Below are 15422 nucleotides of genomic sequence, written 5' to 3'. Positions count from 1 at the left end.
AGCTGACTCCTGACACCCGTCCTGTGTCTTTTATCCACTGACAATCTATTTTCACCAGAGAAGGTTCTGTGTTGCCGTAGGTGTATTGGTACATAAAGAGCCAAACATAATTGATAAATGATAAAGAAATTTATTTTAATTTTTTTAAAAAAAATTTGGACTGCTTTACGAATTTGCATGTCATCCTTGCGCTGGGAACATGCTAATCTCTGTATCATTCCAATTCTTTTTAGTATATGTGCTGCTGAAGCGAGCACTTAAAGTAATTGTTTTGTATACGTGTGGCACTACTATTTTATTAAAAGGGAATTTTTTCATACTAATGAGAGACCCATTCTTGTTTATTTTTACATAGATCTTTTATTATTAGTTTTTGTTTTATCTTGTTTTATTGAGGCAGGGTTTCACTCTGTAGTCCTAGGTGGCCTGAAACTTGATACATAGAACCAGGCTAACCTTAAACTTATAAGAGATCTACCTGCCTCTGCCTCCTGAGTTTTGAGCCTGTGTACTGAATACCTACATCACCACACCTGATGAGAGTTAAATGTTGGCTGTATGGTGGTGTGGCGCACTCCTTTAATCCCAGCTCTCCGGAGGCAGAGGCAGATGGATCTCTGTGAGTTCGAGGCCAGCCTCATCTAGAGTGAGTTCTAGGACAGCAAGAGAAACACTGTCTCAAAGAACCACAGAGAGAGATCGCTAGTGGGCGTTGTATCTGGTAATTATAGTAGCTCTGTGTCCATTTCCCATTGTTTGAACTCCAGATGCCCCATTCTAATTTAGGAGACCAGTTAATCATCTACTTTGGTCCTCTTTAGAAGAGCTCTTTTAGAACACGACTGTGACCATTTCTTCCCTAGCTGGCACTTAGTGAAGGAACATGTTTTCCTCTGCTTTATTGCCTTCCTTTATCTGGAATATCCGTGCTTTTTTTTTTTTAAGATACAAGATAAAATTTCAGAAGAAATGGCACATGAGATCTGTGCTGTCTTACTCTGACAAAATGAGACTATCTCATACTAAAGGATGTAATTTGCTTGATTGTACCAGAATAGTTTGTTCTGCATAAAGACTATGCATCTAGTTAATTTGATTAATGATCTTGTAGACAGTGACATGGTATTGTTTCCAAAGGACAACTCAACTTGTTAAGTTTTCACAATCTTTTTAGAAAGTAGAATGTTTTGTGTGGTAATCAAATGGAAAATATCTTAGAAAATTTTACTAGTTTATAGTTACAGGTGAATAGAAATTTAAATTGTCTTACAAAATGTTAATTTTCAGAAAATAAATATGAAACTGCATTCTGTCTTTTAAAGAGTGAACTCTTTATTGTAGCTGGACCAGCTATTCCTTCAGTTGTGGCATATCCAAAGAGGAGTCAGACTAGCACTGCCGATAGTGACCTCAAAGAAGAAGGAATTCCCTCCAGAAAATCAAGTGGCACTGCTGTAGGAGGAAAGGGGATTGCCCCTGCCAGTCCCATGCTTGGGAATGCAAGCAATCCCAATAAAGCTGATATTCCCGAGCGCAAGAAAAGCCCTGCTGCCCCCAGTGTAAGTACTATTGGATTGGATAGCAGGCCTTGGCTGGAACTTGAACGAGCTAGTCTTTTTGCATCCGTCCATTTTATTCTCTATTTTCTGCCTGCAGTGTCTTTCCTCTAGTCTACCATGCCCCGCTTCCTGCATTGTAGGTGACTAGACCAGGCTGGCCTCGAACTCACAGAGATCCGCCTGCCTCTGCCTCCCAAGTGCTGGGATTAAAGGCGTGCGCCACCACCGCCCAGTTTAGGTGTTTCTTTTGATAATTCCTGCTGTTGTGACAGAATATCTGAGACATATTTATAAGGAAAGAAATGTTATCTTGAGTTCTAGAGACCGAAAAATCCAGCAGGCTCACTATGTAGTGGGGGATATTGTTTTTGCTGCTTCCAAGATAGTATTCTGTTACCACTTGCTCCGAAGGTGAGGATACGGTATGGACACCTTGTAGAAGGGGTGGATTTATCTCTCCCTTCCTTTTATATAGCACTAATGACCTAGAAGCCTCAGTTCTTAACACTGTTGCACTGGAGCACATTTTTCCAGAGCTCTGGGGGAGCCCAGACAGTCACAGCCCATTCTCCACACTAAGTAAGTACTCAGCACTAGGAAGACAGAAGCTGATTGATCCCGGAGAGGTTTGAGACCAACTTGGTCTACATAGCCAGTTTCTGGCTAGCAAAGGCTATACAATGAAACCGTGTCTGAAAACAAACAAATCTCACAATAAAAATAAATCTTAGCCAGTCATGGTAGCATATACCATTAGTCCCAGTGCTCGGGAGGCAGAGACGGGTGGATCTCTGTGAATTTGAAGCCAGCCTTGTCTACACAGTGAATTCCAGGATAGCCAGGGTTACACAGAGAAAACCTGTCTTGAAAAACAAACAAACAAAAATTTTAAATGCTGTGGTGATAGAGATGAAGCTCTGATGGTAGATTGTTTGCGTAGCATGGAAGAGGCACAACATAAGCCGGGTGTGGTGGTGAGTCACAGTACTGAGGAGGTAGAGCCAGGAAGATCAGGACTGGAGAAATGATCAGGAGATGAGCATGTTTGCTCCTCTTGCAGAGGACCACAGCACCCGCATCAGGGGGCTACAATATTCTGTAAATCTTCTTACAGGTATAGCAGATGCCTCTGACATCTTCACTACTCACATGTAGACACATGCCTAAATATAAAGTAAATTGGCACTGGAGAGGTGGCTCAGAGGTTAAGAACACTTGTTACTCTTTTAGAAGACTTGGGTTCAGTTCTCAGCACCCAAATGGTGGCTCACAGCAACCTATAATTCCAGTTCTTGGGATCCAACCAATCTGATCACCACAGGCACACAGTGCACAGATACACCTCTAGGCAAACAGCCATATATGTAAAAGTAAACCTCAAAAAAGAAGAATAAAATTCTCTTAAGATAGAAAACACTTCCCCAGCAAACCTGAAGACCAGAGCTTATCCCTTTGGCTCATGATGGAATCAGAACACAGACTTACAAGTTATCCAACCTACATATGTGCACCACAGCATTCATGCACCTATATATACATCTCACACAAATAATAATAATATAAAACTTTCTCTGATGGTGCTCAATTCTTAGAACAATTCCTTAATGTGTGCCATGTTCCTGGTTTCAATTTTTAGCACTGTTTCTCTGCGTGGCTCCGGCCATCTAAAGGTGTGTACTGCCACTGTCTGGCTGCTTTACTTCATTATAACAACTCCTGGGTTGTCATTTGGGGAAGTTAGGTTAAGAACTCAAGCAAAGACTGCCGATTGGCTTGTTCATTTTATTTTCTTATAAAACATCGGACCATTTTCCAGGGTTGGTACCACCCATCATAAACCAAGCCCCCCATATCAATCAAGACTTGCCTAGAGGACTGATGGAGGCAGTTCCTCAATTGGAAGTTCTTCCACCCAGATTTTTCTAGTTTGTATCAGAATTATAAAACAACACAAACCGTTACTTTGGGGAAATAAATTTAGGTCCCCAGACTTACACATCAAGCAACTTTACACTGAGCCATTATTCCTGCTCATTTTGTCCTTTTTTATTTATTTATTTTATTTCTGAGACAGGGTTTCTCTGTAGTTTTTGGTGCCCGTCCTGGAACTAGCTCTTGTAGACCAGGCTGGCCTTGAACGCATGAAGATCCACCTGCCTCTGCCTCCCGAGTGCTAGGATTAAAGGCATGCGCCACCATTGTCTGGCCTACATTTCTTTGTGGGTGGAAGACATCCCATAGTATCAGAGGACAACTTTGTATAATGTTGTTAATCTCTTTCTACCATGTGGGTTCTAGATATGGAAATAAATGGGGTTTCACTATGTAACCCAGGGTGGCCTTGAACCCATGACAGTTCTCCTGCCTCACCTTCAAGAGTTGGAATCTGCTGGGTTGTAGTGGTGTACACCTTTCATCCCAGCAGACAAATCTCTTGAGTTCGAGGCCAGCCTTGTCTGCAAATGGAATTCCAGTACAGCCAGAGGTGTTATACTGTCTCAAACCAAAATAAATAAATAAATAAATAAGTAAGTAAGTAAGTAAATAAATAAATAAATAAACCCAAAAACTTATATTTATGTTGTGTATTCATACACTTAGTGCATACATGTGCAAGGGAGTTGGATCCTGTTTTCTACTCTGTGTAAAAAAGTCAAATTGTCAGTCTTGGGAGCAAACACACCATCAACTGAGCCACCTTGCTGGCCCTTATGTTGCCCCCACACACTTTTTTTAAAGATTTATTTATTGTGTACACAGTGTTCTGCCTGCGTGAATGCCTGCATGACAGAAGAGTGTTGTAATGTGAGCGGCGGGGCTGCGTCCCTGGCACCCAGCCGCCCACATGGCTAGCTTATGCCCTGAAATAACAACACACAAATTGTATTCTTTTATTCACTGCCTGGCCCATTAGTTCCAGCCTCTTATTGGCTAGCTCTTACATATTGATCTAACCCATTTCTAATATTTTGTGTAGCACCATGAGCTGGCTTACCAGGAAAGATCTTAACCTGCGTCTGTCTGGGGTGGGAGAATCATGGCAACTCACTGATTTGGCTTCTTTCTCCCAGCATTCTGTTTTGTCTACTCCACCCACCTAAGGGTTGGCCTATCAAATGGGCCTAGGCAGTTTCTTTATTAATTAACCAATGAAAGCAACAGATTAGAAAGAAATCACTCCCACATCATTTCCCCTTTTTCTGTTTAAACAAAAAAGAAGGCTTTTATTTTAACATAGTAAAATTACATATAGCAAAACAGTTATCAAGCAAGAATTACAGTTACAATATTTATATCTGTTTTATCTTTTATCATAACTAAGGAAAACTATAAATATCTTTTTATTTTTTCAACTCCATCAGAGACTCCAAAAGGATATATTACCTAAGTAAACAAGAATAAGAAAACTCTAGAAATGACAGAGACATTTCAGATGGTTGTGAGCCACCATGTGGTTGCTGGGAATTGAACTCGGAACCTCTGGACGAGCAGCCAGAGCTCTTTACTGCTGAGCCAGCTCTCCAGCATCCCTGTTGCCCATTTTTAGATTGTCTGTCATTCTGGAATTATGTCGTAAGAGCTGTTTATGGGGGCTGGAGAGGTGGCTCAGAGATTAAGAGCTCTTCCAAAGGTCCTGAGTTCAATTCCCAGCAACCACTATGTAGCTGACAACCATCTATGAGTTCTGGTGCCCTCTTCTGGCGTGCAGATGTACATGCAGACAGAACATAATAAATCTTAAAAACAAAAATAGATGTTTGTGTATTCTGGGTTTTTTTGTTTTTCAAGACAGGGTTTCTCTGTGGCTTTGGAGCCTGTCCTGGAACTAGCTCTTGTAGACCAGACTGGCCTCAAACTCACAGAGATCCGCCTGCCTCTACCTCCCGAGTGCTGGGGTTAAAGGTGTGTGCCACCACCGCCCGGCTGGATTCTAAAGACTGATCAGACATAAAGTTTTCAAACATTTCCAGCCCTTGTGCGTGTTCTCTCTTCACTTTGCACAATAACCTTGGTACTTTTTTGTTTCAACGTGTCTAAGTGTTTTGTATGCTTCTATGTCTGTGGCCATGCATTTGTGGTGCCTGCAGAACATCAGATCCCTGGAACTGGAGTTAGTTTCTGAACCACCTTGTAGATGCTAGGAATTGAACCCAGGTCCTCTGGAAGAACAACCAGTGGGTGCTCTTAAGCACTGAGCTATCTTTCCAGTTCATCTTTTGCCCTTTTATGTAAAAGGAAGTTTTTGTCCTACTTGGTTCCATAGCCATTCAATCTCAAACACACAGAGACTTATATTAATTATAAACTGTTGGGCCTTTTGCTCAGGCTTATTATTAACTAGGTCTTACTAGTTTGGATTACTAGATTTACTAGATTTATGTAAAGATTTATTTTTTTAAAAAAAAAAAAGGAAGGAAGGACTGGAACAATGGCTCTGTGGTTAATAGTGCTTTCTGTTCTTGCTCAACAGGAGAGTTCAGTTCCCAATATCCACCACCTTGGGCTGCTCACCATTAACTCTAGCTTCAGGACACAAACATACACACTGACAACGCGAGTGTGTGCAAATGCATAGACACATACATTGTTTTTATTTGTTTATGAATGACTATGTTGGTCTGGGAAGATGATTTAATGGGTAGAATGCTTGTTACTCAACTGTGAGTGCCAGAGTTCAGAAACCCAGGCACCCACATATGAGCCAAACAGGTGTGGCTACCTGCCTATAATCTCAGTACTCTAAAGGAAAAGACAGAATGTCCCTTGGACAAGCTGGCTAAGTCTGAGAGCTCTGAGTTCAGGGAGACACATCCTAAGTCAGTAGAAAGTGATCCAGAGAGTTAGCAGACATTAACATCGAGCCTCTAGGAACATGAATATCACCAAACACATAGACAACATCCCTCTTCCAATTTTTTTGTTTGCATAAACAAATTCTTAGGTTGTTTTTATTCGTATTGAATTGTACTTTGCAAATAGTTTACGATGAATGCCCTTTTCTTGCAGAGTAATACAGCATCTGGTGGGATGACACGGCGAAACACGTACGTTTGCAGTGAGAGGTCTGCAACGGATCGACACTCAGTGATTCAGAATGGCAAAGAAAACAGGTATGAGATTTTACTTATTGGCCAAAAAAAAAAAAAAAATAAAAAGTTTTCTCCCAAAAGAAGTGGTAGTATGTTACTTCTCACTTTTCTAATCTAAATTCAGATAATTAGCTGATTCTTCTTTAAAGGTAAGTAAACTTTAAATGTTAATTTCTAGCAAGAGATTAGGATTCCAGATTCTTTGTCCAGAGCATCTATCTCTATGGTTGGTATGTGTGACAAAGAAGAGCTGGGGTTGAAGCAGGGAGGTTTCTTCAGAAAGACTGTCAGCATGGTCTTTGAAAATGGTGAGTAGGGAATGGAGGAGATTTTGTGTGTGTTCATCTTTTGAACAGGGTCTGAGGTGTGTTTTAGATATAGTGCCATAGTAGTGTGCATGGTTCCAGTTCCAGCTCTACGATAACAATAATAATAGCTTAAGCTGGGTGGTTGTCTTTTTGGTTTTTCGAGACGGGGTTTCTCTGTAGCTTTGGTTCCTGTCCTGGAACTCCTTTTGTAGACCAGGCTGGTCTCGAACTCACAGAGATCAGAGATCCGCCTGCCTCTGCCTCCCAAGGGCTGGGATTAAAGGCGTGCACCACCGCCGCCCGGCTGGGTGGTTGTCTTATAGGTCTTTAATTCCTAGCACTCTGGAGGCCTATGCAAGTTCAAGACCAGCCTTGCCACCAGGCACAGATGGCCAGGAGTATCGTAGTCTCCCCTCAGAGATATACACTTGAGATTCTAGGGACATGGAGAGTCTATCTTCTGCATAACTTGAAATATTAAGATGTGCCCGTAAGTAGAAGATCATATCACACAGACAGCTTTCCAGAGAGTTACGAAATAAGAGTACGAAAACGAGGGCTGGAGAGATGGCTCTGTGGTGGAAAGCACTGACTACTCACTCTTCCAAAGGACCCATGTTCTATTCCCAGCACTCATGTGGGACTCAACACTCATCTGTATGTAACTCCAGTCCTAGGGATCTGATTATCTCTTCTGGCTTCCATGGGCATCAGGCATGCATGTGGTATGCAGACATACAGACTGGCAAAACAACCATACATACATAAAAGTACAGCCTCTGATGGTCTTCTGAAACAGGAAATCTCCTAAATGTGAGCTCCTGTAATCAAAAATAAATAAATAAATAATAAACTGTGCTGTGGTGGTGCACACCTTTAATTTCTGCACTGCGGAGGCAGAGATGGGTGAATCTCATGAGTTCAAGACCAGCTTGGTCTGCAGCTCTAGCAAGTTTCAGAAAGTTACATACACACAGAATCCCTGTCTCAGAAAAAAAGAGTAAGGAAGGAAGAAATGAAAGAAAGAAAATGGGATTAAGTAGATCCAGAAACCATGAAGTGCTATTGATTTGGGTGAGGGAGCAGGGGTGGTAGGGAAAAGAAATCTAGTTGGAGGGATTTGGTTAAATGTATATTCTGTACAGAATAAACCAGATTCTGAGAAGATGAAAATCACAGTGAGTCTCAGAGAACTCCATGATTGAATTCACATTACATTTTGCTGTCCTCTGGCTTGAATCTTAACCACTATATGGTCATATTTAGCATCAGTGGTTGTGTGTGTGTGTGTGGGGAGGGTGTTAATAGGGTTTTTTTTTTTTTTTTCGATCCTGTGTGAAGCCCTGAGGTTCAGTCGACAGTGAAAAGCGAAGAGTTAGGGTGATAGTAGTCTTCATTCTTTTTTCTTAAGGCTCTTCCTGCCTCCACACTCAAGTACTGGGGTTACAGGTGTATGTACTATACACGTGTCTTCTCACATTAATTTTTTTTTTTTTAAGACAGGGTTTCTTGGGCTGGAGAGATGGCTCAGTGGTTAAGAGCACTGTCTGCTCTTCCAGAGGTCCTGAGTTCAATTCCCAGCAACCATGTGGTGGCTCACAACCATCTGTAATGTGATCTGGTGCCCTCTTCTGGCCTACAGGCAGGATACTGTATAAATAAATAAATCTTTAAAAAAAAAAAAAAAAAAGACAGGGTTTCTCTGTAGCTTTGGAGCCTGTCCTGGAAACTAGCTTTTGTAGACCAGGCTAGCCTCAGACTCACAGAGATCCGCCTGCCTCTGCCTCCCGAGTGCTGAGATTAAAGGCGTGCACCACCACCTCCCAGCTTTCTGACATTAATTTGTTTTGTTTTATTGTATTGATTTTTGTATTGTTTGGTCCCATTATTTAAACAATATATGACTTGTTTCCTCTGATTACCTGAGAAAGATCAAACTCCATATCTTGTTAATTATTTTCTTATTGCTAGAACAAAATACCTCATTAAAAACATGGATGAACGGCTTATTTGGGCTCACAGTTGAGGGCGCAGTTCATCATGTTGGGAAGTGATGGCTGGAGGAGGGTATTCATGTCACACCCAAAGTCAGGAGCACAGAAGAAATGAGGGCTTGCGCTCAAATTTCTTTATCCTGTTTACAGTCCAGGACCCAGCCCACAGCTAAAATTGTTCTCCCTACCTCACTTAACCAAATCTACATAATCCCTTACAGGTTTTTCTAAGACGCTCATCTCATAAGTAAATCTAGATCTTGTCAAGTTAACTCTCATACCCCCATTATTAAACCCTTCCATAGGTTACTAGAACTTTTGATTAGTTAAGCTTATCTTGTGAGATTATGTTTATCAGTGAATTGGGAAAAAAATTTTATGTGCATGGGTGTTTTGCCTATATATCTACGGATTCCCCTAGAACTGTAGTTACAGACAGGTGTGAGCTGTCATGTGGGTGCTGGAAATCAAACCCTGGTCCTCTTGGGAGAGCAGCCAGTACTAACTGCTAAGCCATCTTTCCAACCCCTTATCTCTGAATTTTTTTTAAACCAACCTTCTGATTTCAGTGATTTGGGAGGGGCTGTCTTCTGTATTATTGTTTTCTGCTTTATTTCTTAACCTTTGCTTACTCAGAGTAGGTTTTTTTTTAATTTTTATTTTATGTGCCTTAATGTTTCATCTGCATATATATCTGTGTGAAGATGTCAGATACCCTGAAACTGGCGTTACAGACAGTCATGAACTGCCATGTGGGTGCTGGAATTTGAACCCCGGTCTCCTAGAAGAACAGCCAGTCCTCTTAACCACTGAGCCGTCTCTCCAGCCCCAGTGAATTTTTAAAAATATTATATTCTGGTCTTTTTCTGATTCCTGGTTCTTTCTGGAGCTTTTTGTTTTTCTGCGTAGGTGATTGTTTTTGTGTAGTTTTTTGGGTTTTTTTTGGTTTTTTTTTTTGGTTCTTTTTTGAAATAGGTCTCACAACTTGGAACTCACTATGTAAGTAGCTGTCCTTTGCCTCCAGAGTACTGAGATAAAGTACCCTGATGAAAGCAGCTTTAGGGGAGACAGGGTTACTTGGTTCGCAAAGCTGGGCTCCAGTTCATCCCTGAAGGTCCAGCAAGGCAGAACTTGTAACAACAGCTAGTCACCGTCACAGGCAAGAACAAAGAAAAATGAATGCATGCACTCAGCTCATTCTCTTACTGATACAATTTAGGATGCAAACCAGGGAATTTACACACAGTGGTCTCTCACATCATTTAATATAATTAAGACAGTTTTTTACAAACATGCCCATATCTTTCCCTCTTTCCCCCATGTAGGTACAGGGGTTGAAACTCTTGTCATCAGGCATGGCAGCAAGTGCGCTTATTCACTTACCCATGTGCCAGCCTTTATTCTTTCTTTCTTTTTTTTTTTTTTTTTTTTTTTTTTTTGGGGGGGTTTTCGAGACAGGGTTTCTCTGTGGTTTTGGAGCCTGTCCAGCCTGTCCTGGAACTAGCTCTTGTAGACCAGGCTGGTCTCGAACTCACAGAGATCCGCCTGCCTCTGCCTCCCGAGTGCTGGGATTAAAGGCGTGGACCACCACCGCCCGGCAGCCTTTATTCTTGATATTAGTCTGGTATTAGTAGATTGTTTTGTTTGTTTTTCGAGACAGGATTTCTCTGTTGCTTTGAAGCTTATCCTGGAACTCACTCTGTAGACCAGGCTGGCCATGAATTCATAGAGATTCGCCTGCCTCTGCTTCCTGAGTGCTGGGGTTAAAGGTGTGTCTCACTACCACCCATCTTGGTAGATTTTCTTTATCACAGTTCCATTCTCAACTCCTTCAAATATTTTCTAGATCACATGTGACTTTAATAGAAGATAACAGAAAAGCCTAGAATTTCTGTTAGGATTTCCTTCTAGAGGATTCAGAAGCTGTTGTTTCATGGCCCTTGTTTTTTTGTTTAAAAAGCTTCTTAGTATCAGTGATCAACATGAAGAAAAAAAAAGAAAAACTTCTTAGTTGTTGAACTACTAAAAGTCCCTTAAGACTTTAAAGTAGGAGGTGCTGGGGCTGGAGAGATGGATCAGCGGTTAAGAGCATTGCCCGTTCTTCCAAAGGTCCTGAGTTCAATTCCCAGCGACTACATGGTGGCTCACAACCATCTGTAATAAGGTCTGGTGCCCTCTTCTGGCCTGCAGACATACACGCAGATAGAATATTGTATACATAACAAATAAATAAATATTTAAAAAATAATAATAAAGTAGGAGGTGCCATTCTCCGGCAGGGGTCCTCCTGACCTGCATCAACAGGAGAAAGCATATTGAGCACAAGCTCTCAGACACACCTCGTAAAAGCGTTCGGTATAGGGTATAATGCCCTGCTCTATATATTTATGGCTGTCTGCTTGTGCATACACTTACCCTCTCACACCGTTCTTGTAATTCACCAGCTCACTTTTCCTAAATCGCTATTCAATCTTTGGAAATAGTTTGATGAAGTCTTTTTTTAATACACACACACACACACACACAGGGCTTCTCTGCATAGGTCTGGTTGTCCTGGAAAAATTCACTATGTAGACCAGGCTGACCTCAAACTCAGGGATCTGCCTGCCTCTCAAGTGCTGGGATTAAAGGTGTGTTCCACCATGCCTGGTTTATCTTTATTTAATTTTTTGCAGCAGTTTCTTTTTTTTTTTTTTTTTTTTTTTTTGGTTTTTTGAGACAGGGTTTCTCTGTAGCTTTGGTGCCTGTCCTGGAACTAGCTCTTGTAGACTAGGCTGGCCTCGAACTCCCAGAGATCCGCCTGCCTCTGCCTCCCGAGTGCTGGGATTAAAGGAGTGTGCCACCACCACCACCTGGCTTGCGGTTTCTTTTTTGTGTTCTCCTGAAGATACCCTCTTTTGGGGGTTGTGTCCTCTGTATCCTACCAGGGCTTGTTTGCTTCTCTTAGCAACATTCATTGAAAATATTTTGCTTAGTCTGGGGAGATGACTCAGTAGATAAAGAATACTTGCTCTGTGAGCTTGAGGGATGTGAGTTTGAGTTTCCAGCACCAATGTAAAAAGCAAATCATGGCTGTACATACTTGTAACTCCAGCACTATGGGATGTAGACGTACAGATTCTAGGAGCTAGGGAGCTTCTGCTTCAGTGAGAGACCATGTTTCAAGGCTGTAAAAGGTAGAGGTGAGGGGCTAGAGAAATGGTTCAGGGGTTGGGAGCACTTACTGCTCTTCTGGAGAACCAGTGTTCAATTCCCAGCACCCACATGGCAGCTCACAGCTGTCTGTAGTTCTAATTCCAGGGGACCTGACACCCTTACACAGGCATGTAGGCAAGCAAAACACCAATGCTCATAAAATAAAATCATGAGCCGGGCGGTGGTGGCGCACGCCTTTAATCCCAGCACTTGGGAGGCAGAGGCAGGCGGATCTCTGTGAGTTCGAGACCAGCCTGGTCTACAAGAGCTAGTTCCAGGACAGGCACCAAAGCCAGAGAGAAACCCTCTTTCGAAAAAGCAAAAAATAAATGAATAAATAAATAAATAAAATAATAAAATCATGAGGGAAAAAAGGTAGAGGTGATAGAAAACGACAAATAGGTAAATGCATATTTGACATTCCAAAAAGGAGGAGGGCAACAATAAGCAGACAGAGAAACAAATGCTTTGTTTTCCGGACAGTTTCTTTGTGTGGCCCTGACTGTCCTGGAACTCCCTGTGTAGACCAGGCTTGCTTCAAACTCAGAGATCCACCTGCCTCTATCTACCTCCTGAGTGCTGGGATTAAAGGCTTGTGCTACCACCGCCCAGCAATTTATAGCCAAATTTGAAGCAAGCTTTAATTAAATACTGGCCATATAGATGGGCTCTGGCCAGGTCCATATCCAGGTTTCTGGGAAATAAATCAGGTATGGCAACACTTAAGAAGAAAAAGCCATAATTCATTGCATTTCCCATCAGGTCCAGTCAGGCGCAAGCATTTATCCTGACACATTTCCTGCTTACGTACCTCCCACCCACATGTGACCAAGTATTGGGTGCAGATGGGTCAGACAAACTTGTTTAGGGGAGTGAAAACTCTTTGCTTATTATCTCCCATAAACAGTATCTTCCAGTATTTCAGGAACTATCTGCTCTTGCAAGTCAGAGGCATTTTTGTTTCAGGGATTGCTAAGGCGTAGTATTTAATACTTAAAATGGAACTTTGGCTCTTGTAACATGAGGGCCTGCTTGTTGGGGTTTCTGTCCTGCCCAGTCCCCCAGCCGTTTAGTCCCAGAGAAAACCACACAGAGAGTCTACATTAGGTTATAAACTGATTGGCCCATTAGCTCAGGCTTCATGTTAGCTCTTATAATGTATATTAACACATTATCCTTATCTATGTTAGCCACATGGCTCAGTACCTTTTTCAGCGGGGCAGGTCACATCCTGCTTCTGGGCAGGACTACAGAGGAATGGGCTTCCTCCTTCCCTGAATTCTCCTGTTCTCCTTGCTCTACCTCTACTTCCTGTCTGGTTGCCCCACCTATACTTTGTGCCTGGCTACTGGCCAATCAGCATTTATTTAAAACATAATTGACAGAATATAGAATTGTCCCACACCAGGCTCTCTGTCATCAAACTCACAAAGATCTATCTGCCTCTGCCTCCTGAGAGTTGGGAATAAAGTCATGGGCAACCACTGCCTGAATTGTTGCCTTAATCTTAAATTGAGCAGAATGAAATTTGCCATTCCCTGAACAGCTTTCCTAGATCATGATTGCCTCCTTCTCTCTCACCTATAGATCTTTATTCCTTTACTCATTTAAAATACACAAGAACTGCTGGGCAGTTGTGGCATGCGTCTTTAATCCCAGGCCAGGCTCATCTACATGAGCTAGTTCCAGGACAGACTCCAAAGCTCCAGAGAAACCCTATCTTGCACACGCCCCGCCCCCCCCCCCAAAAAAAAAGACACACACAAATACTGCAGGGTGCCTATTGACTTGTGAAACTAATCCATTCCATTCTTAATCTTCATATGCTGGACTGTCTCCCAAATGAGGTTGTACAGAAGTCCAGCACAGGAGTGATCTCCTCTGATAGTACCAAGCATGAAGCATGTCTTAAAAAGCCCTCACTAGCTTCATTCTTCTACTTGAAGTATCAACACTCATCAGATAGTTAAGTTCATCCTCTTGCCATGTGCACTGGGGTTTTGCTTTTATTTTATATTTTTTAATTTGTTTTGGTTTTTGGTTTTTTGAAACAGGGTTTCTATAGGTAACAGCCCTGGCTGTACTGGAACTCACTTTTAGACGAGACTAACCTTGATCTCACATAGATCTGCCTACATCTGCCTCCCTAGTGCTAAAGGTGTGCACCAGCGCCGCCTGACTGTTTGGTTATTTTTCATTGTTTGTTTATTGTTTTCCCCATTGCAAAAGATTCACCCTAAGCCTGGGAACGTCCTCTGTCACTGAGCTGACCATATAACCACAATTAGCTTTTTTTTTGCACAGTGTCTCATAAGTTGCCTTAGGTAGGCCTTGAACTTCCAATCTGTGTGGGTTTGTGCATGTGTACTAATCGGTGTTTTTTTTTTTTGCTTCCATGTGTGTCTGTGTAAAAGTGTCAGAACTTCTAGAATTGCAATTACAGACAGTGGTGAGCTGCCATTTGGGTGCTGGAAATTGAACCCAGGTCCTATGGAAGAATAGCCATTTCTCCAGCCCCTAAACTTCCAATCTTTTAGCTTCATCCTGCTGAGTAACTGGAACTATAAGCCTTTACAACTCAGCCCACCTGTTGAGTATGCTTTTACTGAGCAACAAAAGATTTCACATTGAATTTTGGTGTGAGCTATCAGAGCTGTTTCTTGGCAGCCTTTAGTGGATTCGAGCTTCAAAAAAGGAAAGGTAGGGGCCTAGAGAGATGGCTCAGCAGTTAAGAGCACTGGCTGCTCTTCTAGAGGACCCAGGTTCAATTCCTAGCACCCATATACCAGCTCACAACTGTCTGTAGCTCCAGTTCCAGGCTTACACAGACATACATGCAGACAAAACACCAATGCACATAAAATAAAAGTAAATAAATCTTGAAAGAAAGAAAGAAAGAAAGAAAGAAAGAAAGAAAGAAAGAAAGAAAGAAAAAGAAAGAAAGAGGAAATCAATTCCAACATAAAATAGTTGAGGCATGTCTCAAGGTTTCTCTTGCTGTGATAAAACTCCACGATCAAAGCAACTAGAAGAGGAAGAAAGGGTTCATTGCACCTAACAGGTTACAACAGTCCATCACAGTCCAGAGCGCAGACCTGGGGGCAGGAACCGAAGCAAAGGCCATGGAGTAGTGCTACATACTGGCTTGCACAGCTTGCTTTCTCATACAGCCCTGGACCACCCACCTCCCAAGGGGTGGCAGCACCCACAGTGGGCTGGGCCTTTGCACATCAGTCATTAATCAAAAAACTGCCTGACAGACTTGCCTGTATGCCA

At 42.1% G+C, this 15422-nt stretch overlaps 1 protein-coding gene and 1 non-coding gene across 7 annotated transcripts in view; one reads left to right on the top strand and one right to left on the bottom strand.

Moving 5' to 3' along the window:
* The window catches only part of Mark3 (microtubule affinity regulating kinase 3), a 97075-nt gene that overhangs the window by 66918 nt on the left and 14735 nt on the right, over positions 1 to 15422 (top strand). For all 6 annotated transcript variants that reach the window (XM_057782248.1, XM_057782247.1, XM_057782246.1 and 3 more), the window contains exons 13-14: positions 1342 to 1559; positions 6567 to 6670. In XM_057782248.1, coding sequence (XP_057638231.1) covers positions 1342 to 1559; positions 6567 to 6670 — 322 coding nt within the window. The remainder of the gene's footprint in view (positions 1 to 1341; positions 1560 to 6566; positions 6671 to 15422) is intronic.
* LOC130883271 (U6 spliceosomal RNA) lies at positions 150 to 257 on the bottom strand. Its single transcript, XR_009057955.1, has one exon. It is a non-coding gene; the product is annotated as a U6 spliceosomal RNA (small nuclear RNA).

The sequence above is a fragment of the Chionomys nivalis genome, chromosome 10 (assembly GCF_950005125.1).
Source record: "Chionomys nivalis chromosome 10, mChiNiv1.1, whole genome shotgun sequence".
NCBI classification, from domain to species: domain Eukaryota; kingdom Metazoa; phylum Chordata; class Mammalia; order Rodentia; family Cricetidae; genus Chionomys; species Chionomys nivalis.
Note: the sequence above shows the minus strand (reverse complement) of the source record. Positions and strands in the feature narration are given on the sequence as shown.